General features: G+C 35.3%; 2 protein-coding genes across 2 annotated transcripts in view; one reads left to right on the top strand and one right to left on the bottom strand.

Annotated features, from left to right (window-relative positions):
• LOC119837683 (mediator of RNA polymerase II transcription subunit 26-like) overlaps window positions 1–4,402 on the top strand; it is a 13,291-nt gene extending 8,889 nt beyond the window's left edge. The window contains exon 11 of the mRNA XM_038363413.1: window positions 9–4,402. Coding sequence (XP_038219341.1) covers window positions 9–587 — 579 coding nt within the window. The 3' untranslated portion in view covers window positions 588–4,402. The remainder of the gene's footprint in view (window positions 1–8) is intronic.
• Window positions 4,403–5,014: 612 nt separating this feature from the next.
• The window catches only part of LOC119837636, a 35,306-nt gene continuing 14,385 nt past the window's right edge, over window positions 5,015–25,935 (bottom strand). Inside the window, exons 2-14 of the mRNA XM_038363325.1 lie at window positions 15,676–15,773; window positions 14,041–14,192; window positions 13,460–13,586; window positions 12,301–12,414; window positions 11,968–12,019; window positions 11,504–11,646; window positions 11,183–11,280; window positions 10,202–10,335; window positions 9,401–9,501; window positions 8,082–8,161; window positions 7,554–7,754; window positions 7,071–7,295; window positions 5,015–6,047 (exon numbers count right to left, since the gene is read on the bottom strand). Of these exons, the coding sequence (XP_038219253.1) occupies window positions 5,898–6,047; window positions 7,071–7,295; window positions 7,554–7,754; window positions 8,082–8,161; window positions 9,401–9,501; window positions 10,202–10,335; window positions 11,183–11,280; window positions 11,504–11,646; window positions 11,968–12,019; window positions 12,301–12,414; window positions 13,460–13,586; window positions 14,041–14,192; window positions 15,676–15,760 (1,662 nt within the window). The 5' untranslated portion in view covers window positions 15,761–15,773 and the 3' untranslated portion in view covers window positions 5,015–5,897. The remainder of the gene's footprint in view (window positions 6,048–7,070; window positions 7,296–7,553; window positions 7,755–8,081; window positions 8,162–9,400; window positions 9,502–10,201; window positions 10,336–11,182; window positions 11,281–11,503; window positions 11,647–11,967; window positions 12,020–12,300; window positions 12,415–13,459; window positions 13,587–14,040; window positions 14,193–15,675; window positions 15,774–25,935) is intronic.

The raw sequence follows: 25,935 nt of genomic DNA on the forward strand, positions 1-25,935 counted from the left end.
GCGATTCCAAAGAAGACACGTCTGATTCGAAGGATGCGGGGGGCGATGTGAAAGAAATAAACGATTTAATACATACAACTGAACTTAAAGAAGAACCTAGCGATTTGAAAACAGAAATAGACATTAAAGCGATCAGTGATTGTAAAGTTGAACCTATGGATGTGGACATCACTTTCAAGAGTGAGGATGTCAATGAGAGACTGAAGCCTGCCCCCTCCCCAGAAGAGAGTGAGCGACGGATAGAAGAAACGAAGGAAGCGAAGGAGGAACCGGAACAGAAGTTCTCGGTGACGTCACCTGAACACAGGACGGTCGAGCGGACGAAAGACATCGACGGACGGACCTTATACGAAAAGTGTGTATCGTGTATAAATTCTGTGCCCTATAGTTACGGACAGGCCGCGAACGCTCCGGTCTTGACCTTTCCAACCGAGGACGTGTTAGAAAACGTTAGCCAAGCGTTGGACAGTGTCGAGACGGAGCGGGACGAGCTGGGGCGGCCGGTCAAGCCGACGCACTTCGCCGAGTGGCACGAGTGCGCCATGCTAGGGGACCTCATAGCGCTCCCGTACGTCGTCATCGACTGACCTCGACCAAAGCCTCCGTTGTTTCGGTGTTCCAAGTGTCCTTACGTTAGATTAAGTGCAAGTGTAAATAGTGAAAGTGAGACTCGAATAAGTGCGCGAGTGCAGGGGCCGGTGCGGGCTGCGTCTGCGTGCGCTGCGGAGGCTGGCGTCGCGTGCGCGCCGAGCGGGGCGGAGCTTTGTAGTAAATGTTGATTGGTTTACATTACACGAAGATACTTTTTAAGGAGTATATCATTATATCGTCAACATACATTGTATACATGTAGCGCCCTAGAGAAATATTTAATAAAGGCTTTATTTTATCAAAATCGGCGAAATCAACTAGACAAAAAAAAAACATTTATAAGAACTATTCCTAGATATGAACTAACAAGTTTTCTATTGTTAAATATTTTAGGTATACATATTAAATGATGTCGCAAGGGCATTTATATGAAACCTTTTTAATGGCGTAAAAGTCGAATTCCAAAGAGCTTTCAGTGTGTTCGTGTAGTGTAAATGGTAGGAGATTTGAGTGTCGCGATGTGATATCGGGCCGGCCCGAGACTCAGACTAAATCTCTAGACTGTTTCAAATTGCATTAACTTGTTACCCATTGTGATTTATAAAAAATTAGATAATTAATAATAATAGGAGTTCCAATTGTATATTATACATATATATTGCTCTAGCAGTCGGAATATCTGCAGGTTTATCGTGTGATGTTTTCAACTAAGGAGGAGCAGAGGTGTCTGAAGGTCACCTCACTATAATTTTTATAGCAGTGACTGTATCAATCCAATACACAGTTAAATATTTATTGATTTTTCAAGTGAACAAGTATAAAATGTATAGAGTTGACTAGATTTCGAAAGATTTTTTAATTCAATGGGGCCAAATCTGTATTTTTTGTCTATATTCATTTTTATTTGCAACCAATCATAAAAATAATGCCAGGTGAAAAAACATGAATTGTTTCCCTCAAAAAAGGAATTAATATGAGCTAAACTTTTTAATTTATATAAATGCATACATATACAAATAACAAATAGAAATATATGCCTCTCTCCTTCCTCTAGTTGCTGCTATCACTAAAATGATTTATATTTTGTGTATGTTGAAACAAAATTAGGGAATTATCTGTGAAGCCCGTGGCGGTGTTTGAACCTTGGTTTGTTTTTGTTAAATATTATAGTTATGTTGTTAACTAGTGGTTTGAGAGCCATTGAGTATAGTTATCAGTGTCGTTGAGCTGTAAATCTTGCATAACTTTTTCATACTCTCCATGCTTTTAAAACACACCATTTCTAGACACTTTTCTATTGATAGCTTATATGGATTTTATATTCATTAAACATAAATTTTTATAATTTTTACTAACATTGGTAAAATGCTTGTGAAAAGCAGTATGGAAGGGACAATTTTTTTAATAAGTGATGTTTAGAGTCTGTTAAATAACTGTAGACATGATTCCTATGATGTCAAAGTATTTGAATATTATTTTTGATACTGGCAATATTCACTATTTTCTATAAACAAAATAAATTGCAATGCCAATATAAACATTCACAGTACAGATAAAATATAGTACATAATTTGTAATGTTGCCAATAAAGTAAACAAAAGATTGTTTAATATTATTGGGGATATTGTATAGTGTTAGGGAATGAATTTGTCTCGCGACACTTGATAACTGTTTGTTTGTTTGTTTTTAACAAAATTATGTTCGAGTTGTGTTCGGACGTTGCGCCGCGGGCTGAGTCACAATTATAATGGGTCCATTTATTCTCAATTGTGCCACATTAACGTGCCAGATAAATGATTATGGCCGGATATCTTTACCGTGTTGCAGTGGAATAGCAAATGTGGACATTTCTAAAATTGTCTACTTTTCATTTGAATTCTACTCGATGACTGTTCGGTTTTGTAAATAATTTAATGACATTGTTAAACAGTGTCTAGTCTAAGGATTAAATATCTTGGTTATTTTGGATTGAGAAAAGCAAGAAGTGAATATTTATATGATTATTATTGTTTTAAGAAATAAAGTGGTATCTTCAAAACCATTTATTTTAAAACTTTATACACCTGAACTTGTGAATAATTTATACAATTTTTGCTATTGTCGTATACATGTAGTCCTTATTTCTAAGTACACTTATTATTTCCTTTATTGTGTTTATTTGTTTTTAAATATCTATATAACAGTGTGACAATGATCACTTTATATCCATCACTAAACATAATAAAAATACTAGAAGTAACTACATTCATATCTTAGACTTTTAAGACAAACATACACTGTCTAATATTAAATAGATAAAGTTTCCTGTTTCACTGCAACATAAAATTTCAATCTACAGGCGCTTTTGGAGGAAATGTATAAAATACCGCGACAAAAAAGGGTAAATAAATAAACAAATTATTTAAATAATTTCATATCAATGTAATAGTATATTTTTCGTTACTCCGACCAAAATTTATGTATCAAGTAATACCTCTGAAAGTGCCTTCCTTTTATATTAAGAGTTCCACTTTTGTACAGGCTCCACGAATTTAGGACATTCATAATTTAACGGTAGAAATCTGAATTCTGTTTTAAGACTTAGAAAAAAAACAATTTATCCACTGAACTTAGCTGCTACACCTTTATAAGGACAAATATCACCCGCTTCCTTTATTGTTTTCTATGTTTGTGTTTTTAGAAATTATATAAGTGTTATTGATATGATTAAATAGCTGTTTTGGTCGCATAAAATGAAGTTTGACGTTTACAGAAACAAATAATTGTTTTTGTTAAATATGTTGCTTGAATAGTTTTCAGCATCCATTCCAGGTTTATATAAAAACGCAAATTACTATGCAGTGTTAGTTACTACCGAATTAATTTATACATTGCTAATTTAATATCAATATTTTGGTATTTATTAAGACGCCATTTTTGAATGTCAACGCTTCGTGCAATCGGTGCTGATTTGTGTTGTGGTAGAATTTATATTATGAGGATAACTATCGCTTTGTAAACAAATACGAAATACACGCTATTTTAGTCGCAGAGTAGAGATTTGATACGAATTTTCTGTAGTCGAACGTGCATTTTTTTTATAATATTATTCGTTAATGCAGTATGGAATGATGCGTTAAAAATAAACTTGTTAATTTTATGTTTTTACTAGCTTTGTTATTTCATAGCTCATGCCGCATATGTTTTGTATGCCACAGAATGAGTATTGAGTGATCGTTTTAAATGTTGTGATTAAGTACATATTCGTGTTTCGTGACAATCATCTGTGAAGACTTTCAATAAACAATATTTATATTTGTAATTGAAAAGTATATTAATATCAGACTAGCTATAAATAATGTTTAATGCCTAACATATGAATATTAGTGAAAAAATATTATAAATTTTATATCCAAAGTCCCTTATAAATTCTAAACGATATCGTTAATATTGGCCGTTAAATTTAGCCAAATCTTTGCTCAAAATAGTAACATAAATTGTAAGTTAATTTAAAAAGTAGCTGAATAGACATACGTATATACGTATGTAAGCATATGCTTTGATTCCGCACTGTACGTTTGAAGTTAGCTATATTAATGAGATTGTTATTGTTATAATAGGCTCTCTGTACATTATCTTGTTGTATATCAAATATGACGTGGACCCATTATAATTGTGAAAAATAAAAGGCCTTACTTATAAAGCGCGGGAGAGTCCGGGCGTGGAGCTTGTATAGTAACGTCGATGTAACCCGGAGACTGCCTTGTTGGACTTGATCCAAAATTTTGGTATAATATAAAAAAGCAAAATATATGTGTTTTTATTACGATTATATGTTTTATTTCATTTTGAACTTCGAGATAAATAACAGTTGCGTGTACACCTTTATTGCATATACCACTTGTCAAATAAAAAAATAATAGTTTAAACTATGGACTTCTAGTAAAGATTTTAGATGCACTAAAATATGAATGTGACGAGCTTACCGCACCGTGTTTGAAAATATAAGCACAATGCACTGCACTTACGTATTCTCAAAAAAGATTTCTTGGTTGCCACTGGCTACTTGTTTAAACTGAGAGTAGTGGTACTTTAACGGTCATTATAATGATAATGGAGGTGATGAATAGCGCAACCTGGCAGTCAACTTCTCTGTAGATATTTCTTTTTGTATCTGTGGTATATAATACTTAGTACCTACCTTTTTAAATAACAGCAAACAATTACTATCCTCATACTAGCTGGAGATACACGTAGGTATCTAAGCTAAGTAGTTAATATGCAGTAGGAAATTAATCGATGCTAACGTATTCCTTTATTACCCGAAAAGAAAGAAAGAGGGATTGAAAACATGAGGCGGTCTTAGGAATGTGATTCTGGTTATAATAATAATGGAGAAACGTATCTAAATAAGAATATGATAGTTTGTATGATGAAAACACAGTTTCTAGTTAAACTTTATTATTAATAAAAATATCTTTACACAGAGACAAGACGTTCACAATAACTTAACAATAATGGCACGGTTAGTTGAATGCAAGTATCGTTTTAGAATTAAATTTCTCATTCATAAAATAAATAGACACACCCACGAGATGGCGCTGTATTAAATTTACATTGAGATTCTTTATTAATATTTCAATAAACATAATTGTCATACGTTAATTATAGTTATTTTGGGATTAAATCCCGTTGTTACTTACATTACGATAATATGCTTTAAAAGTTATACAATTTTAAATCGATTTTATACAAAATGTTGTTTGTACAAAATACAAAAGTTACATTAAATTATTAAGTTATAAAGATGTGTATGTATATTGAAAAGATTCTGAGTATTTCATAAGGCTAACACATTTATATAAGTTCAAAATAGCTAGGTAATTTGTGTTATATTTTTAACAACATTTTACAACCTTTATTGAATTGAAGTAAAGTGAAATGTTCCGAGTGCAGTTTCTTTACAAACCAACGTTACACTAATGAGACTAAAACGCCAATTGACGTTAATGACTGAATGTTCTAGACGTCCAAACGAAATGCAATTATTTACATCACATTATTTATTGTTTTCTTCAGTTTTAAGTTTCTCTTCTAAATCTTTTTAATTTTACATTTTGCTCTTGAACGGCAGTCATTAATGACATGATCTCATTAACACGACGTGCCATCATTAGCGTAACATGGTGTCACATAAGGTCACGTGGCGTCACATGGCGTCACATGGCGTCAAGTTGCGTCACGTGGCATCACATGGCGTCACATGGCGTTACGTGGCGTCACATGGCGTCACGTGGCGTCAGATGGCGTCACATGGCGGCGCACATTTACATGATGACGCAGGGCATGGCGCAGCAGAGCGGCAGGCAGACCGGCACGGCGGTCTTGGTCTCGCTGCGCTTCTCCTTGGAGCGCGAGCCCGCCTCGTACTCGTACATGGCGCGGCCCGACGCGTGCGCGCCGCCCGCCTGCATCGCCTGCCCCACGTGCCACGCTTATGTTATAAACTAGCGGTCCGATGCGGCTTCGCCCGCGTTATATATAGCCTAAAGCCTTCCTCAATGAATGGGCTATCTATCGCTCAAAGAATTTTTCAAAACGGACCAGTAGCACCGGAGATTAGAGCGTTCAAACAAACTCTTCAGCTTAATATATTAGTATAGATGTGAAATTTTGTTTGTTTGGATGTTTGTCCGTCAATCACGATAAACTACTGAACACATTTTGATGATATTTGATATACAGATAGGGTATGTTAGCTCATACCCTATCTGGGTGATATGAAACTTTATTTCGATAAAGTGCTTCCTTGGGATAAAACGGTAATCCTGATATCCGGGCGGAGCCGGGACGAGCGTCTAGTGTAATATATAGTATAAAGCAAACTCGCTTCTCCCGTCTGTCCCTATGTTTAGATCATCAAATACATTAACTTATTCAGATTTCATTCATTTAAGAGATTCACTAAATTGCCCGAACTGGACCATTGAAATAGGATTATACTTAAGGCAATAAATTTCAAATAAAAAACAAACATCAAAATCGGTTCACCCAGTCAACAGTTCTCATGTAACAAACTAAAAAAAAATGGTTGCCTGTAAAGTCGGTTTTACGGGCGAAGATTTTACGTGACAACGTCTTTTTCTCGGTAGAATATTTATTGATATGAATATTATTAAATTGCACAATAGGAACAAGGAATTGAATGAAAATAAGAATTGCACAAATTTTAACTATAGAAAATATATTTTGTTTACTAAAAAGACAGAGACAGAGACACAAGCACGCGCCGATTCAATGCGCCTAATTCTCTAGTGCTGCGCGCGCGGCGGACCGATCATAGTTCGGTGACTCATCGTAACGTTACCGGGCGTTACACTTTTGCATGAGTGACTCCGAGCCGCAACCTAATTTAAGACGTTGTCACGTCAAAAAAAAAACAACAATCTGCCCCTTTATGAAATATGCCATTTGTATCATAAGTAACTAAAGTAACTCACGCTAGCCTGATACCCAGACTCCTTGGCGAAGGGCGTATGTCCCGGGGGGTAGTACACAGCCGGGCCAGCCACATTGCGGCTGCTACCAATGGGCGGGGACTTCGCCCCCGGGGCCTCCCGCTTGTCCCTGTTATCCCGGGAATCACGGACATCACGAGATTCCCGCGTTTCCCGCGATATTTCCACTTTGCGCTGGGTTATACCGTCCGGTTGGGTGGGGAAACGCTGAAATTTGGAATTGATAAAGTTGTGGTTCTGGTAGAATTTTTTATAATATTATGTAACCGAAACTTACAAAGGAATTCATTAATTTGTAATATAAGCAAAGAAGAACGTATTCGTTTTAAAAAATACTTAAAAAATCTCTGTTTTTTGTATTTTTTTTTCTTTTGTTATTTTTTAAATAAATATGTATTACATCTGATAAACAACGGAACCCAAAACCAGGCATCCAATCTTTTATAAAACACTAGCTTCACTCACCGCCTCCGGGAAGTCAGCGAGCAGATCATCCAACTTCTTGGGGGGTTGCTGCGTGGTGGAGGGGGTGGTGGGGCGCGGGAACGGCGAGGGCGAGGGGGAGAGGGAGCGCGGGGGAGCGCCGCCGCCCGGCGCGGGGGAGGGGGGGAAGCGGGAGTTCGCGCTCGAGTAGCTGCTCTCCGAGTACTTGTACGTCGTTGGACCCTGGTGAATGGGGATTTGATTATTAGAAAATTATATAGAACCAAAAGTATGTATTTCTATAGCGTATGTGTTATTGTGTTATTCTGGTACATAAACTACATCACTGCCAAGTCTGATTTGTCTCAAAATTAATTTTTTTCGTATTAGATTTCTAGAATTCCTAGAAAAAAAAATTAACAATCAGATACACAGAAGACCACAGATAATAGAATACTCTACTTATCGACCTAATAAATGTCTATGGTTTCCTGTAATTTAGAAAGAGAAAGAAGATACGCTATGTGTCTCATTCGCACTTGTGCAGTTAATAACAAATAAAACTCTCACATGTGGGCCGTGTCCATTGAGCGGCTCGGGATGCAGCAATTTCGGCTCAGCCGGTATGTAGGTGCGCTCGCTGGTGTGGTCTGAAACGTTTTATTTTATGATATGTGATATAATTACACATACATTGCGGCCAAGTGCGAGTTGGTCTCGAGACTTAGAGTTCCGTAGAGAAGATGTAGCTCTTTAGAGCAACTATGACAAATTGGTCACCCATCTAATTTATGACCGCGCTAACTTATTCATGTTTTTTTTAATTATTTGATTTTATAGCGGCGATAGTATTTCATAATTTCTGATAAGATATCTCAACTGTATAACTATCATTCATGACAGTCTGGTGACAGGCAGACACGCAGACAGCGAAATCTTAGTAATAGGGTTTATCTGAACAATTTGTTTAAACTTATTTTAAAAACTAAATAATTTAACCACTACTATAAGACCCTCTTGGCCAATCAAAGCTCGGCTATAATTGACTAACTTCTGCCCGCGACTCCGTCCGCGTGGAATTGTTACTTTGGGTCAACGCTAACTCGCAGCGGGAGCTCTCAATAGAAAAAAATCCCCCGATTTTGAAACATTATTTATTAATGTTCCGCTTCTATTGATCTTAAGCGAAGTCCCGTGTCCCCTAGTGGGGTATGGGGCAGATGATATACATCTGTTTCACTGATCGATTTTCTTTATGGACAAGTAGGTGATCAGCCTTCTGTGTCCAGCCAGACCGAGACATTTTTTTTTTTGTGCGTCCCCACCGGGAATCGAACCCAGGACCCCTCGGTTCTAAGCTCACGCGTTAACCACTGTACCAAGGAGGCGGTCTATTGATCTTAGCGTGATGATATACAGCCTTCCTCAATATATCCGCTATGTAACACTGAAAATATTTTTCAAACCGGACCAGTAGTAGATTAGCACAAACAAACAAAATCTTTATGTTAGTTACTATACTCCTCCGGAACGGCTGAAAGTCTCATGAAATTTTATGAGAATCACCCGTTTCAGACCTACCCAGGTCTGAGAATCGGCTAACGTCTATTTTTCATACCCCTAAATGATAAAAGTAAGGCAGAATAGCGTTTGCCGGGTCAGCTTGTATAAATATAGATATTTCTCATCATCATCATCAGCCTTTTATGTTCCCACTGCTGGGACACAGGCCTCCTATGAGGGTTCAGGCCATAATCCCCCACGCTGGCCAAGTGCGGGTTGGCAGATGTCACATGTCGTCGAACTTTTGATTCTAGGACATGCCGGTTTCCTCACGATGTGCTCCTTCACCGTTTAGATATTTCTAGACACCCTAACCGCTAGGGTACCTGAGGTGTGTGTCCTGTACTCCCGGAGCGTGGTGTTGCAGTGCGAGCAGTACTGGCAGCCCGCCGGCCGCCCGAGCGTGCCCGTCGCGTGCGATGTCGTACTGGAGTATTTATATAATTAATAAATATATAAATATTATTTTTATTTTATTTTGTATGAATAATTGTTTAATAAACAGATTTTTTTTTATTATCAGAATTAAAAGGAAACGATATAAATTACCAGTTGTGTAGTTAAGAAAGGTTACCACTTAGGTTTAATGTGCGTATACAAATAATTTTATAGGACAATTCCATAAAACTGTCTAATTAAGTAGGTAAGTAGTTTCAAGCTAATAAACTGAAATGTAAAATGAAATGTCGAATTACTCAGAATTGTTGTGCCTTGGTGTTACAACAGACAACATCCTACTAATATTATAAATGCGAAAGTTTGTAAGGATGTGTGTGTGTTTGTTGCTCTTTCACGCAAAAACAACTGAACCGATTGCAATGAAATTTGGTACGTAGACAGCTGGACAACTGGAATAACATATAGGCAACTTCTTATACCGATATTCCTATGGGATATGAAATTTCGCGGGTGAAACCGCGGGGCGCAGCTAGTAATACTATAGTGTTACGTTACACGCGACTACCCTCGCTTTTTAATAGAGTTTATGACTGGATATAATTATGTTTATTATACAAGCGATGCGCCCCGACCTCGTCCCTAGTACATTTATAGTTCTCAGAGTTTTATTTCAACTTTCATAGCAATAAATTCATATTCAAATACAAATACAATTCATCACCACTCACTTAATCTCCTCGGTGATGTGCTGATGATCGACCGGTATGGGCACGGTGGTGGGGTCCTGGTCAGCGGGCACTTCGTACGTGTAGGTCTTCACCGTTGTCGTCACCTTGTTCATCGGTGTGCTGGCGCGGGGCAGCTGGAAGGTGATGGACATGGTGATGATATTTGTGCTTATATAAAAGTGAAGTCCCGTGTCCCCTACTGGGGTATGGGGCAGATGATGTTCATATGTTTCACTGATCGATTTTCTTTATGGACAAGTAGGTGATCAGCCTTCTGTGTCCTGCCAGACCGAGACATTTATTTTTACGCGTCCCCACCGGAAATTGAACCCAGGACCCCTCGGTTCTACGCTCACTCGTTAACCACTGTGCCAAGGAGGCGGCGGCAGAATTTGTGGTTATATAACACTTCTTTATTTTTATTTGAGTATTCATTATCTTATATATATAAATGAATAAAAATGAAAAGGAATATAAATCTATGTTTTAATTGAGTAATATTTAAATACAATCTTATTGAATTTAAAAGTTTTATTAATTTATGATAGTCAAATAAATTAGGAGGATATAACACTAACATTTATCTTGGATCACAAATCTATGTGTCAATTTTATTGGACAATGTGAGAAGGGGATATGATTCATTTTTTTTTTAATAAAATAAATCGAACTTAATATGAATATGATATGATAAATGATAGTGTAATATCATCCTAACAAAAAAATTACAGTTGTAAATTTGATTTATTACATTTTTAATATAACGCCATCTATCGGAATTGAGGTTTGGTATTGAAGTATGTATGTGATTTTTCTAGATCAGCAGTGAAATTCCTACTAAAAATAATCCTAAAGCTTTTATATTAACTAATAATTACTTTGATTAGTAAGCAGTTAGGTGTACATACCACTGAAAATCTAATAAAAAATAAGTCAGCGAATGTGGGATCTAAATATAATTAATAAATAGAATATACTCACAGTGCCGGTGGTGGGTGGATGGTGGCAGTGGGCACACACAGCTGGTGGGACCACTTGTGGGACCGCTGGTGATATCTGAGACGGTACCACGCGAGATTCTGGGAGACAAGTGGATGTTTTTTTTAATTTTTATGGTAAATTTTACATAAAATGAAAAAAGTTCACATAAAAAACATTAATTAAAATGAAATATTTTGTTCTATTTTTTATTGTAATTTGTTGTTGTTTTTGCTCTATTTTATTAAATGTCGTATAAAAACTTAAAAAGCAGCCCGAGCAATAATTTTATATAAGGAGCATGCTGATCGTGGAAACTCTTACCTGTCTTCTCCTCTCTATACATCTCTTGTCGTATCTCGGCGCCGCGTGTGACGGTGGGGGGTGGGGGGGAGTTCCACGAGCTCTCCAACCGCTCTTCCCTTTTTAGCGTTGAGTATCCGCTAGATGGCGCTTTTACTGGAGTTCTATGAGACAGTTAATAATGTCAATTTTTTAATAATATAATAGTATGTGTGAACCTAAAGCTAAGAGGATATAAAATTAAAAGCATATTTAAAAATGTCACTGATCTTATTTCAGTAGCCAGACTTCTGTCTGGCTACTGAAATAAATTGCTTCTGCAAATAACACAATTTTAAAGTATTCTGTAGTAAAAAAAATAGAAATTAAATAAAATTTATGTTACATATTTTATTATACCCTAAGTACACACATATTTTATATTTGTCTATATATGATTTTAAGTAATGTTGCGGAGGGCGATTATTTATTTCCACTTTTCTTACCCTCGCCGGTAATCAAACGATGTACTCTCAGCTGTATCAGACGCGTAACCGCCTGTAAACGAAATATTTTATTACATAATTTTTTACTATTCACTTGAAACTTACAAAGTAAATCAACCCGCGCGGACCCCGTGTGTACGACGGATTGATTTAGTTTTTAATATTTTAACATTTAATATCCCAATCCAAGTGTAAACCAATCCATTAATAATCTCGTTATTCATTATTGAATTATGATTGGTTTAATTTAATTAATATAATAAATTAAGCTGAATTTAATTTCTAAGCATATTATTGAAGTTTATTACATTAAATTATTAGCAAATAACTTACTTTTATACAGCTGTCGTTCTTGATCCTTCTGCAGGTCGTCCAGAAGTGAGTCCAGCTCTTCCACGTTCTGGGTCATTTCCTTCGTCACCTTTGAACTTTTCACCTTCGAATAACCTTTGGATACAGATATAAATACTAAGTGCCAAATTTGTGTTTTAAGTCTGATAATCTCATGTCTACACTACTGAAAACTATACCAGAATCGGTTCAGTGTTTCATCGAAACGTGCATTTATATTTCCACAAAACAAATTTACAAGAAATAATACTTAAATCCATTAAAAACTACATTCAAGTTACTATAAATGTTTTTACAACGTTAAACATACATACACTTATTTCCCTTTTATATATAACTTCCATTATTACATATTACATTACATACATACATATTACATTATCCCTTATATAAACCATTATATTAATTGTATGTAGTATTACTAGACCCATTACCTACTATACTACAAGAGCTGGAATGATGCACACATTCAAAAATCAGCGTGACAGTCTCTCACTGATTTTTGCGACACGCACACATGCGTACGTATTATGCTCAGAAATATATTAACTACTAGCTGCGCCCTACGGTTTCACCCGCGTAAGTCCGTATCCCGTAGGAATATCAAATTAATCATATCTTGTGATAGAGTAAACCGATTTCGATGAAACAAAAACTAAGTTATACCTCAAGTTACGTATAATTTTTGTATATCGTATGCATTTAATTCGTAGATTTTACGTGATGTGCGCACAAAAAAACAGACAAACAGACAAAAATTTAAAAAATGATGGAAATGGGTTCTGTTAGTTATCTTTTCACACACTGGCTATTTTTTTTTTCAATTTTTTCAATTTACAAAAATGACTTTTCTACAGATTTATTATATGTATAGATTAATTACTGTGTTCTTTGATTTTTTAAATATTATCATCATTATGGACTTCATCGGAAAAAATGTTCATCTTTGTTTTTTTATTGGAATAAGCATATATCCAGAAGCATATCAACACCATTCCATTTTTTACTGCAGTGGATCACATATACTATGCATTATAAAACACGCCACTAGGTCATGGAGGCCCTTAATCCTAGTGTGTGTGTTTTTATATTCGATTAAACTGTTCAGTTTTGTATATAGAGGGTTGCCAGGTTAACATACCCGGGCTAGAACCACTCGTCTCATAGTTATATGTCCTAGTTCCGACCGCTGGCAACTCTCGTTCCTCCCGTTCGTAGTAATAACTGCTCTCTGCTGACTTTGGCTTGCCTTTTGGTATTGTGAATTCCTAGAGAGAATAATGAAGATGAATGAATTGACTTACTAGTATGTAGATGCAAAAGATGGGGAGACTTGGACGCCGGTACCAGCTCTGTGATGGTCATTACATAAGTAGAACCCGGACGAAACGCCATACAAATGGCAAAATATTTTGTGTTACCGTCTTCACGAGTTTGATGATAAACACCGAGACAAGAGATTTTTGCATATAAATAATTATTTTCTACTAGTGGTCCGCCCAGCCCGCCCGGACATATATAAATGGGCTATCTAACATTGAAATAAATTTTCAAATCGGTCCAGTAGTTCCTGAGATTAGTGCGTTCAACAAACAAACTCTTCAGCTTTATGATATTAATGTAGATAAGACCGACGTCCCTAGGGAGAGGTAGATATTTTTATATGGGACCAAATGACTACAATTAAATGTATCAAGCAGAATAAGAATCGTCGAATCTCACTTCAACGGTGTGAAAGTCCTTTCTGTCATACTTCCCTCCTCCGGGCAACTTCTCTTCCTTATACTCGTAGTGGTACTCCCTCGTGCCTCCCACGCTCCTGCCCAGGGAGTCCAGTTTACTTCCTTTTGGCAAAAGGTCGGATTTTATCATGTCTGTGGACAGGAAGAATATTTTTATAAACTTCAGTTGGTTTAAAACGCGAGTTTCTATAACATCATTAGTAATATTTATGATGTGATTTTTACGTCTGGAGGAAGCAAGAGAGTGACATAGACTATTTTTTAATGAGGTGAAAATTCTCATAATGGAAGTTTAATTTGATTACGCGAGCGAAGCTGTAGGCAATAAGCTGTCCCATAAGAAAATCACGGTAACAATACTTTTAAATTATTGTACACTCATATAAATTTTTCCATCTACTTCACACACGTGTTTTTTTATAGTTGCCAAAAAGTAGTCTGCGTTCTTACCCAAACAAGATAGAGTTACTTTCGCATTTATAACATTAGTAGGGACTCCCGGGTTTACTCAAATTTTAACTTCAGGGGACCTTAAGGGGTAATCAGTTGCACAGATCATTAGATAGTTACTAGGTTCAGAGGGCTACGCCCATGTAAGATTACATGCTATTTCTAAATACTATTTGAAACTATAATGGATAATTGACCCAATTAAACTAAACGTATTTATTCTTCGCTTATGCCTGCAGCTATAATTTATAATCATATAATTGCTACATTGATTAATAGATATATGATTATATTGCTTTGTCGCCTATATTATTATAGTTATCAGTATATTGCACTTTAATTTTTAGTTTTATAGCATTGAAATACTTTGTGAATGAGAGAATTCGAAATTCGGTTTGGCAAAGAGACGCGGGTTCGAATCCCGATTCGTGATCAAATTTTTTCTATTCTTTAAAAATTTCTTAGTATATTACGTTATTTACATATACTTTACACATAAACTCCGTGAAGTGGGTTCAGTAGTAGGTGTCGTTTATGTGTTATTTAAAGACAAACATCTTACGATACGGCGGCTAACATATCTTGGCGAGTCTGAAGTTCGTGCAGAACGCTGCGTAATAACTCTTTTTTACGAGCCAAATGGTGGTCTTTATTGTGCACCTTTATAAGAAGAGTACAAACAAGAAGATAAATAAAATCACAAGTATGAAGAGCACAACAGGCGGTCTTATCGACAACCTTATAGACAAGGAAAACGCACTGTATATTAGTAATTGCCTATGTTCAGATTCGCCAAGATACGTCGGTCGTATTGTAAAAGCCGAAGCAGTGGTGGCTCAGTGGTGAGAACCTCGGACTTCAAAATCGATAAGTCGGGGTTCGAGACCGGGCGAGCGTGCTGGAAATAAATTGATTTTTCAATTTATCTGCGCATGTGGATATCATCACCACTGCTTAACGGTGAAGGAAAACATCGTGAGGAAACCGGCATGTCCAAGAATTAAAAGCCATCTGCCAACCCGCACTTGGCCAGCGTGGTGGATGGCCTGAAACCTCATAGGAGGCCTGTGTCCCAGCAGTGGGAACATGTATGGGCTGATGATGATGATGATGATTGTAAAAGCCTTAGAAATAATGGTAATAATGTTATTTCTAAATAGATTACCGAATTGTTCGTCGGTGTAGGGCACAGTGCCTGTGCTGGAATATTCTTTGTATTCCTTGTGCTTGCTATACGATTTAGTGGCCATTGTTAACTGTTATCTGAAACAAGAGAAACAAGTTATTTTCTTGTGTTTGATTTTACGCGAGTATTATACATTTAGAAATTTAAAACTTTTTAACGGATTTATACGCGATTTATTCATTATTCATTCTCCCCGTGACCACGCTCGCTGTAAAGTGTTCGAAACGTCGGGTTAATAATATAATGAATAAATCGCGTTTAAAATCCGTTAAAAAGTTTTTAATTTCTAAGAGAAACATTTCTATAATTAAGGTTTTTAAGTACTATTTTTCGACAAGGTAACATTTTTAACAAAAATCTATATCGCCTTCAAATCGTCGGAACTAGATCAATTTTAATGGGACACATGGCAGGCAACAGCTTTCAAATAATAAAAGAATTTTAAATTCGATTCATCCAGGAAAAAGTTTTGAGGTAATAAAGACATATAAATTACACAATCTTTCCTTATTTTTAAATCGGATGAAAATCATGTATGTATGATGGTTGAGGTAGTTATCAATTGTTCCAATAGATGGCGTGGGGTGCCATAATTCAATTGATAAGGTGTTCGTTACACCGAAAGAGGTTTGAGTCTAGATTATACATATAACTATATCTTTTTTTTTGATACTGTTCATTTTATAAGTATCCATTAAATTACTTTTGCATGTTTGTATCGCATGTTTTGTATACAAAAGAAACACGTACAGCATCCTTTTATGATATTATATTTTTGTTATTGCACCCGATAATAATTATATGGAAGAGTTGTTCGAATTATGAGTAATATTTTTTTATGCTTTAGTTCATATCACATATATTTTGTTTTACTAACTGTGTCGCGCGGTTTCACCTGGGGGCATAAGCAAGTATTTATGTATCTAAATATCAGCAAATTTCGTTCTAAAGTTTTCGCGTGAAAGAGAAACAAACATACAAAGCAAAAAATGTGTAATTTTTTATTTGTGCTGACAAGAAAATGATAACGAAATTTTCGAAATCGAAAAATAGACAAAAAATAATAGAATATTCTCTTTGTTTATAGCTCCACCCGCCAATGTCCAGTGTAGGTGGAAGAGTCAGAAACTATCTATAAGTATAAAGTGTTAATTAAGTAAGTTATGTAAACTTTCGTATTATGTATACGAAAGTTTTCTGACAAAATCTTCCCAGGTTCAACAACTCCTATTGAAGTAGGTTGCATATTACGTCCAAGACATGCCCAGAAGCACAGATAATATAATATTATTCTAGTAACACAGATAACATATTATACTAGTACTAGTATACAGACATAAGTTTGTTTATATTCTTTATCTAGATTATTTGACCCCTATAGATTGTAATCTTTATATTGCTACAAATGACCATTTCTGACCTTAGGTTAGGTGTTAATATGCGACCAGCAGAAGGCTATTTGTATCAATGTAAGTGACTTGAATACTTAGATCATAATTATTTCCTTAATGTTGATCCAGTACTAAATAGCGACTTCAATATAATCTAAAGAAGTTTTTGATAAATATCAGTATAGAGTACAAAAAAATCAATCATGATGCGGGATTCCTTAACACTTAAAATGCGTTTAATGTTTCAATCACTAAAAATAACCTCTAAACCAAAAATATAAAATTATGTTAGTCTGTGCTAAACCGACTTAAAACTGTTCCAAAAAAAATTCTTCTTAAAAGAATTAGACGTTAAAGCAAAATAACGCTTATTGTTATTGTGTTAAGGTGTATTCACAAAACCAAAAGTAACGGCCTAAGCGCGCTGGTTAACACCAAAATAAATTTCACCTTATTATCTTGCTGGATATACAAAGCATGTAAAGTCCACCCACGATGGACTATTGGTGGTACATTTTTTTTATTACGTATTATATATAATAACGTAACTCAAATATAATATTAAACTAAATTCTCTATTATAATTAAGTAAGAAGCGCTTACTTAATTATTAGGGTTCCATATCTTGATTGATTATATTTCAAGCAAATAATGTTTTAATGTTTAGTTTTTTATTATTATCTTGATATACTAGTTCGCCTGTTCGTGGCAATATATAAATTTAATTAAAATCTCTGATTAATTCCTCTTTCACACACAATTTAACCAAACAGGGCTTACGTCATTTACAATCTGTCCAGAAAGAGACCAGACCTAATGACCTTAAAATAAGGTTTAATTTCTATAAACGTAGCGATGCATTTCGCAAAACATTTTTACACATATCGCGCGGTGACGTAATTCTTTCTGCAAATCGCAATTTTATGGTCTTCACGATTTGTTTTAGCTTTGTATGGTAATATTTATTTGCGGATGTGTTTTGGATGTTTTTTGAATGGTTTCTCAGGTAGGTAAATATTAGTGTGTTTTATTGTTTATTGCGAGAGGGCGTGAGAAAACCGGAAGGTTGGGGTTGGGGTTCGATTCCCGGTGGAGGTTGACAATTCAAATTAATTGTTATTGAATTCAAAATAATTGTTGTAATCTATAAAGGAACTGTTCTTTTATTTCTAGTCAGTCTAGCACTATAATGGTGGGTCTTAACGCCATCTCGGCAGATCACTCGACCCATGCGTGAACACTCAAAGTTCAATATAACCGATTTCATTACATCCACCCCTCATTATTATTCGCCGACTCATTTTTTAACTTATCTAACCGACTTCAAACAGGAGGATTTAAAATTTGTTTTTTTGTGTTATAGTTAGTTACCTTAGAACTTACAGCTGCGTGAACAGATTTTGATTTTTGTTTTTTTTTATTGAAAAGCTGGTGTCTTCGTGTGGTCCCATTTTATATTTGGTCGAGTGCTGACTATTAGAAGGCTAGTTTTTTTGCTAAAATAATTGTTCGCAGTTGTTATATTGCATTATACATGCTTCATATACATAATATGTTTATGTATGTATTTTATACATTATACATTCATGCCTCAGCCCTTTATTTATGAACGTGTTTAAATACTAAAAGTTATATGATTTTTATTTACATTTTTTTGTATTTAAGTATATAACATAAATCGTAAATATTAATTTATGAATAAATATATAATTTATCAATGCAAACATTAACAGTATCATAAAAATTTCTATCGGCAAACATTTCGTTTGATATATAAATACAAATTATATAATTATTATATAAACCATTATTACAGTTATTACAAAATACAAACCAGCAAGCATTCAACTAACAAAAATCAATTGTATTTCTTAAAGGAAGGTAGATATAAATATCCATACGTCCGCAGTATAACGTTAGAGAGATTAGCAACGCAGAATCAACCTTTTGTCACTATGAATAGGGTTGCAATTAACAATGAGCGTTTCTGAATCGCGATGTCGTAATTTTTTCTGGGTTTAAAATAAATACAGTTTATGTATATCACGTTTTCGAGGGGTCAGCCGCTTCGATGGGAACCAGTTGCCACGCTGGTCTAGAGTGGTATCACTCCGGTGATTTGGGACGTCTGTAAAGGCGATACAATGAGGAAACACTACATATCTTGAGAGATATTTAAAACCTCGAAGAGGGCGAATGATAACCAGCATATGGTTAACTTGACCCTTTTTGTCCCGGCAAAGCGGCCAGGTTCTTGTATGAATGGCCGTATACCATAAAAACATTACCACGTATTTACACTAATATTATAAAGAAGAAGAAATTGTATTTTTGTTTGTTTATTTGTAATGGATAAACTCAAAAACAACTGGCCCGATTTCAAACATTCTTTCACCATTAGAAAGCTGCAACTTCACTGAGTGGGATAGGCTATATATGCACCAAGGGGGAAGCCAGAGCGAACAGCTAGTAATTTATATTGTGAGTTTTGACATTAAAACCTACTCACAACTGACAACAGCATATATTCCAGTATAATAGTTATAGATAATTTGCGTAAATCTTATCAGGATAGGACAAGACAGTTTCCACGGCTTCAGAGACCAAGTCGCGGGCGTTATTAGTTAAAAAAATATACATTACCACAGATAATATAATACTTTACTAACGTCCAAACATAACCCTGACCGTCAATCGCCTGTCGACACAATGCCATATTAGCATACTGTGAATTAATTACAAAATTGTATCACTAAGATTGTTACTGTAAGGAATATAAATGAATGCAACTCCTTATTTAGTAATATGTTAACAGGTATGAATGAAAGGAAATTGATTTGAATGTGTTTATGGGCATAGCTGCCAACCCGCACTTGGCCAGCGTGGTGGATTATGGCCTGAACCCTCATAGGAGGCCTGTGTCCCAGCAGTGGGAACATATAAGGGCTGATGATGATGATGGGCACAGCAGGAAGACATGGATCGTACCGTGGGATATGGGGCTGATGCATCATGTCTTTCATATTTATGGGCAAGTAAGGTAAGTTTTCACCGGGGCTGAACTCAGGACATATCGCTTCTACAGATGCGCTCACGACTTAACCACTGCACTGTAGGAAATGTATTTGAAACTTTAACTAAGGACTTGACTAAATCCGTGTTGAAATCCGATTCCATCATACCAATGTGTTAATACTTATCTAACCACTGTATCAACATTATCAAAATTGATTACAGCAATTTTGAATTTATTCCAACGGTATAAGGATGAAATCCGTATATCTACATCTCACGGCTGCCGATCTAAGGCTATGAAATCATGTATATTCCAAATATACGATTTAGACATACCTAGGCAAATGCTATTGAAGTCGTTTGGAATAATATAAATTTTATTTATTCCGAACGAAAACGGAACTTTTGAACTTTGAAGCGGAGCTTTGGAGAGACCCAAAATCAGCATTTTCAGTTAAGTAACATAATTTTATAATTTTGTTCATTGTTTCTTGTTATTTGTCATTTAATCTTTTTGGATCTTTTAGTTGTAATGATCCACTAAGCTACAAATAATATAACCTACCAAGTGTTACAAAAATACAATGGTGCCAATAATTTATGGTTTATATTGAAGTAATGAGTGGTCCCCTATCCCGTATTATGTGAAAAAATATACTATTTAATTCGTTTACTCAAACATAAAATCGAAGTGGCGTAATTAGTAATAATATGAATTTTATTTCATTTTCATTTTTCAATTTGTAAAAATCGATCTTATCTCAGCGGAAACAAGCAGGAACAAATATACGATTATAGTCTTAGTCATTTTTGTCATAATTACTTTGCTTTTAATTTTTATATATTTTTTTTCTCCATATTTCATCCTAGCTGCGCCGCGCGGGACATCCGCGGACGAATCTACGGCCAATAGCAAATATTTATATAGCTCGTGTCTTCTGATGTGTAAGCAACATAGCTGTATACTCTCATTAATGTCTATTCAGTGGTTTTTACGGGAAAGAGTAGCAAACATCCATCCATACTCACAAACTCGTGTATAATATTACTAGATGACCGCGCAAACGCTGTTCTGCCTTTCTCTTATCATTTAGGGGTATGAAAAATAGATGTTGGCCGATTCTCAGACCTACCCGTCTACCCGACATGCACACAAAATTTCATGAGAGTCGGCGCAGCTGTATGCTAACTAACATTCTGACAGGAAAATAGTATACAATATATATATATATATAACACAATTAAATTTTATTTATTTCTACACACAAACAGAAGCGTATGCAATTCGACCCCAGTTTAAAACTAGTCTAAATTCATCGGTTAAATGGTAACATAAGATCAAAGATGAGGCAGTCTTGTTCGCTCGAGTTTCGTCATTTGACCGGTAAATTAGATAAAATTAGATGAACTAATGCCGTGTGCTAATAAATGTGTTCTGTTAAAAGATGCTGATTGTGGCTTGTCTGTGGTATACGAGACGTTTTTGATAATATAAAGGTGAGAGATTGAAGTTGTGATTTTTGTATTTTTGTATGTTTGTAACGTTTTCACGCAAAAACACTGGACCGATTAAAAAAAAAACATTTCATCATTAGAATCCTGCAACTTCACTGGGTGACATACGCTATATATATGTACCATGGGCGATGCCGGGGCGAGCAGTAGTACTCTGTACTAATAATAATAAAAACGCAAAAATTCGTTCGTTTAACGCGCTAATCTCAGGAACTACTGGTCCGATTTCAGATGTTCTTTCTCCGTTGATAATCTCTGAATATTATAGGCTATGCTAATATAAATATTAAATAAAAGAACATGTAGTTCCTCCTTAGTTTTAGCTAGTATTATGTTATCTGTGGTTTTATTAAGTTTACTCTTTATGATATTAGTGTACCTAGACAAGCTGATTATAAGGCACTAGACACTATCTCGGTCTAAACAATAATTGCAGTTTTACCGTATATGTTGCTAAATAAAATAAAATCTCTAGAACAGCATATTAATAATGAATAAAACCATAAACGCAACAAAATATGCACAAATTGTATCCTGATATTAATTTTAGCATAATAAGATAGAAAAACCTTTTTTGATGCATGATTATACACTGAATAAGGAGTGAAAATAAGCTATCTTAGAATAATGCGGATTTCTTGATATGCACCGTATACAAAGAATAAAAAAATATACCATAAACCAAATACGGTATATCCTATCCTACTAATATTATAAATGCGAAAGTTTGTAAGGATGTGCGTGAGTTTGTTGCTCTTTCACGCAAAAACTATTGAACCGAATGCAATGAAAGAAGAAAAATGCAATTTTTGTACGTAGACAGCTGGACAACTGGAATAACATATAGGCAACTTTTTATCCCGATATTTCTGCGGGATACGGACTTACGCGGGCACCGCGGGGCGCAGCTAGTATGTGTTATAAAGAAAGGATTGATTAGATACATTTTTCTAATCCTACCTTTAATGATGTCTATTGTCTATATAATCTCTCTATCTCTCTATGTCTATACTATAAAAACTATATAAACTCCTTAGAGTTGGGTTGCTTTTTAAATGCGATAATCTCAGTAGAAATTGAACTGATACCTGAGTGATATAAACTGTAATATATGTACCACATACGAAGACGGGAAGGACTGCTAGTTACTATTATATTTTGTAAGAAAATTTCTGAAGTTATTTAGTCCGTAAAGAGTCTATTTATTTAGAATTAAAAACTTTTTAACGGATATTAAACGCGATTTATTCATTATATTACTAACCCGACGTTTCGAACACTTTACAGCGAGCGTGGTTACGTCAAAAAGTTTTTAAATCAAACACAAGAAAATACTATGAGTCTTTATATTAATCACGTATGTATGTTTGCTACATTAAAATCGATAACAACTAATTCGATACTCATATTTTTTAAATATCGTGAACCAAATGCCTTTCCAATAAAGGTTGTGTGGCAATCGCCGTGGGCGCGCTTGCGTCATTCATTCAACATGCGCCTGCGCATTCGGTGACGAATGTAGGATGCTGTTTTTTCTCTGAACTAGTCTGTTTTTGAGTTTCATCAGCGTTGCATCCGTGTGGAGCCTGGGCCGGTCGATAGTTCTAAGTTTAAATAGTTATACTATGTCCAACGATTCACCTAATACGTTAATTGTTTAGTACTACTCCCTACTACTTTTGTAAATTTGTCCGTCTGTCTCTTCCTCACGCTTAAACGAACCGATTTGGATGAAATTTGATCGATATATGCTTTCTAACCCGAGAAAGGACAAAGCACAATTTTTATCCCGGAAATTCCATGGGAAAGGACACTACGTGGGGAGAAATCCTTTAATACGCGGGCGACCCCAGTATTTTTAGTAATAAACGATATACCGATTCCCTTACAACACTTTTACCGATTCATCCCGTACCTTGACCGCTATTCGTCTGGAGGTATGACATCATTGCTGAACGCGTTTTCGTTTATTTTTGCACGTCTCCTTTCCCTCTCGCACACATATATCCGACCCTTTTCAACAACATCTTGTAACAAAGATGCTCTGTGTGGACCACACAGAAGAATGAGCTTCATGAGCTCATGTAAGCTGTTTTTAATCATTTGTTTTCAGCTAATTCGATATGATTGATTGATTTGATTATTGTTTAAGACCTTTGATTTTGCACGTGTATAGTTATACTAGCTGCGCCCCGCGGTTTCACCCGCGTAAGTACGTATCCCGTAGGAATATCGGGATAATAAAATATAATAGTTTAAAAAAACTATAAAACACGCTTTAACAAAAATAATATTTTGCAAATTGAAAACTGGAATAATTTTATCAAATTAGTGTATTGTCATCGGTCCTCAATAAATCTACAAAGTTTGAACGAAACCTGGCCGTTTAAAGTGGGTCAAAATCGCGCCCAAAGAAGTCAGTTACAAACAAACAAACATACAAACAAACAAACATACAAACAAACAAACATACAAACAAACAAACATACAGGTGAAGCTAATAAAAAGCGTGTAAAAAGTTGCTTATATGTTATTCCAGTTGTCCAGCTGTCTATGTATCAAATATCATTGCAATCGGTTCTGTAGTTTTTGCGTGAAAGAGCAACAAACACACACATCCTTACAAACTTTCGCATTTATAATATTAGTATGATATGATTTACCTACTGGAATCTGAGTACGGGTTTAAATGTTTGATGTTTGCGAGAGAGAAGAGTGGATGATTATACAGAGTTTTCATGGAAAGAAACTGGAAGAATATAAGGAGTACCTATGCAATTATAAAAGCCTTTCATACAATTTCGCTTTGGCTTACAGTTTACACCAACGTCTATATATTATTCAGGTAGCTAGAATTGTTTGATATTCTAGGCTTTTAATTAAATGGCTAAAGATGTCGTTAAAATGAAATTAAATCTTATAGCAAATTCATAACTACTCATTCGAACGCTGATGTCATAGTCTTATAAACCACATGCAATGTGCATGTCACGACTCAAACGAGATCTATTAATGGACTTTTAATAGAGAAAATTGGTGTAGGTGTGCGTCTAGTTATGAATGGTAGTTAATGTCGTTACCTTATTTATACCCAGTTAAGGTTATTGGGACAATTATTGAAGCCCCATACGTAATTTATCGTAACACAGATAGTTACTACATCGAACTGCGTTTATAAATACAACATTGGATGTTTGGTACTCTACGCGAGAATAGCTTAGCTGTGGATGAAACGTGTGGATGACATCTTGTACATGGAAAGATTCGCATTGGCTTTTTATACGGGTAACGCTATATCTGCTGACTGTCAACAAAACGCTATATCTGTCCCGATTGCCATGTTAATTTTTTATGTTAATTTTAATTTATATTAGTTTTAATTTTTTAATTTGTATTAGTTTTTCCATGTGTTTGTTTTTTATGTTAGTTTTTTTATGTGGCAATAATACTTGTTTTCTTTCTTTCTTTCAAACAAAAATGATCCCTACGAATATTATAAAACAGAAAGTAACTCTGTCTTTCTCTTCTTCACGCCTAAATCACAGAATCGATTTGGATTAAATTTTATACAGCCGTAGTCTGGGACCAGAGAAAGGACATAGGATAAATTTGATCCTGGAAATGCCTCGAGAAAGGGAGCTATGTGGGGAAAACTATCTATCTGAGAACTATGTATTTTCTTTCTTATTCTGCTGGCGAAGCCCGTGAGATGTTAACTAATGTTGTTAATTGCAAGAATTTACGAGAATTCATTGTCGAGAGATTCTCGAAGAGATGATGTAATGAGGTTTATAACGTATTATTTGTTTTTATTGTAGAAACAAGATACAGGTCGTGGCGGTGAAGCACGTCGGCCGTGGCATATGCAAAACAGGATAAAATTTTGGTTTATTTACTTCGAGCTGCAATATGTACTCCTTGGAATCTTGTAACTTCGTGTAGCTTTATTCGAAGCAACGCCCGTTCAATTTTATCAAAATATGACTATAGCTGTTCGCTCCGGCTTCGCCCGTGGTACGAATATGGCCTATGTCAATCAGTGAAGGTGTAGCTTGCTAATGGTGTAAGAATTTTTTAAATCGGTCCAGCATTGTTTGTGCAAAAACGTTAAAAACATACAAAAAATACAAAAGTTTCCTTTTCATAACATTAGTGTAGATATGTAGGTACATGATATCAAAGGAGTTTTCCTAAAAGATCTAGTCAATTGGAATCAGAATTAAAAAAGACAATATTTTCTTACTTATAATGTAACTCAAGTGAGCGCGAAAAAATATTTTTATTGTGAGACTGATGAAACACGACTGGCGATAGATAA

The sequence above is a fragment of the Zerene cesonia genome, chromosome 28 (assembly GCF_012273895.1).
Source record: "Zerene cesonia ecotype Mississippi chromosome 28, Zerene_cesonia_1.1, whole genome shotgun sequence".
Taxonomy (NCBI): Eukaryota; Metazoa; Arthropoda; class Insecta; order Lepidoptera; family Pieridae; genus Zerene; species Zerene cesonia.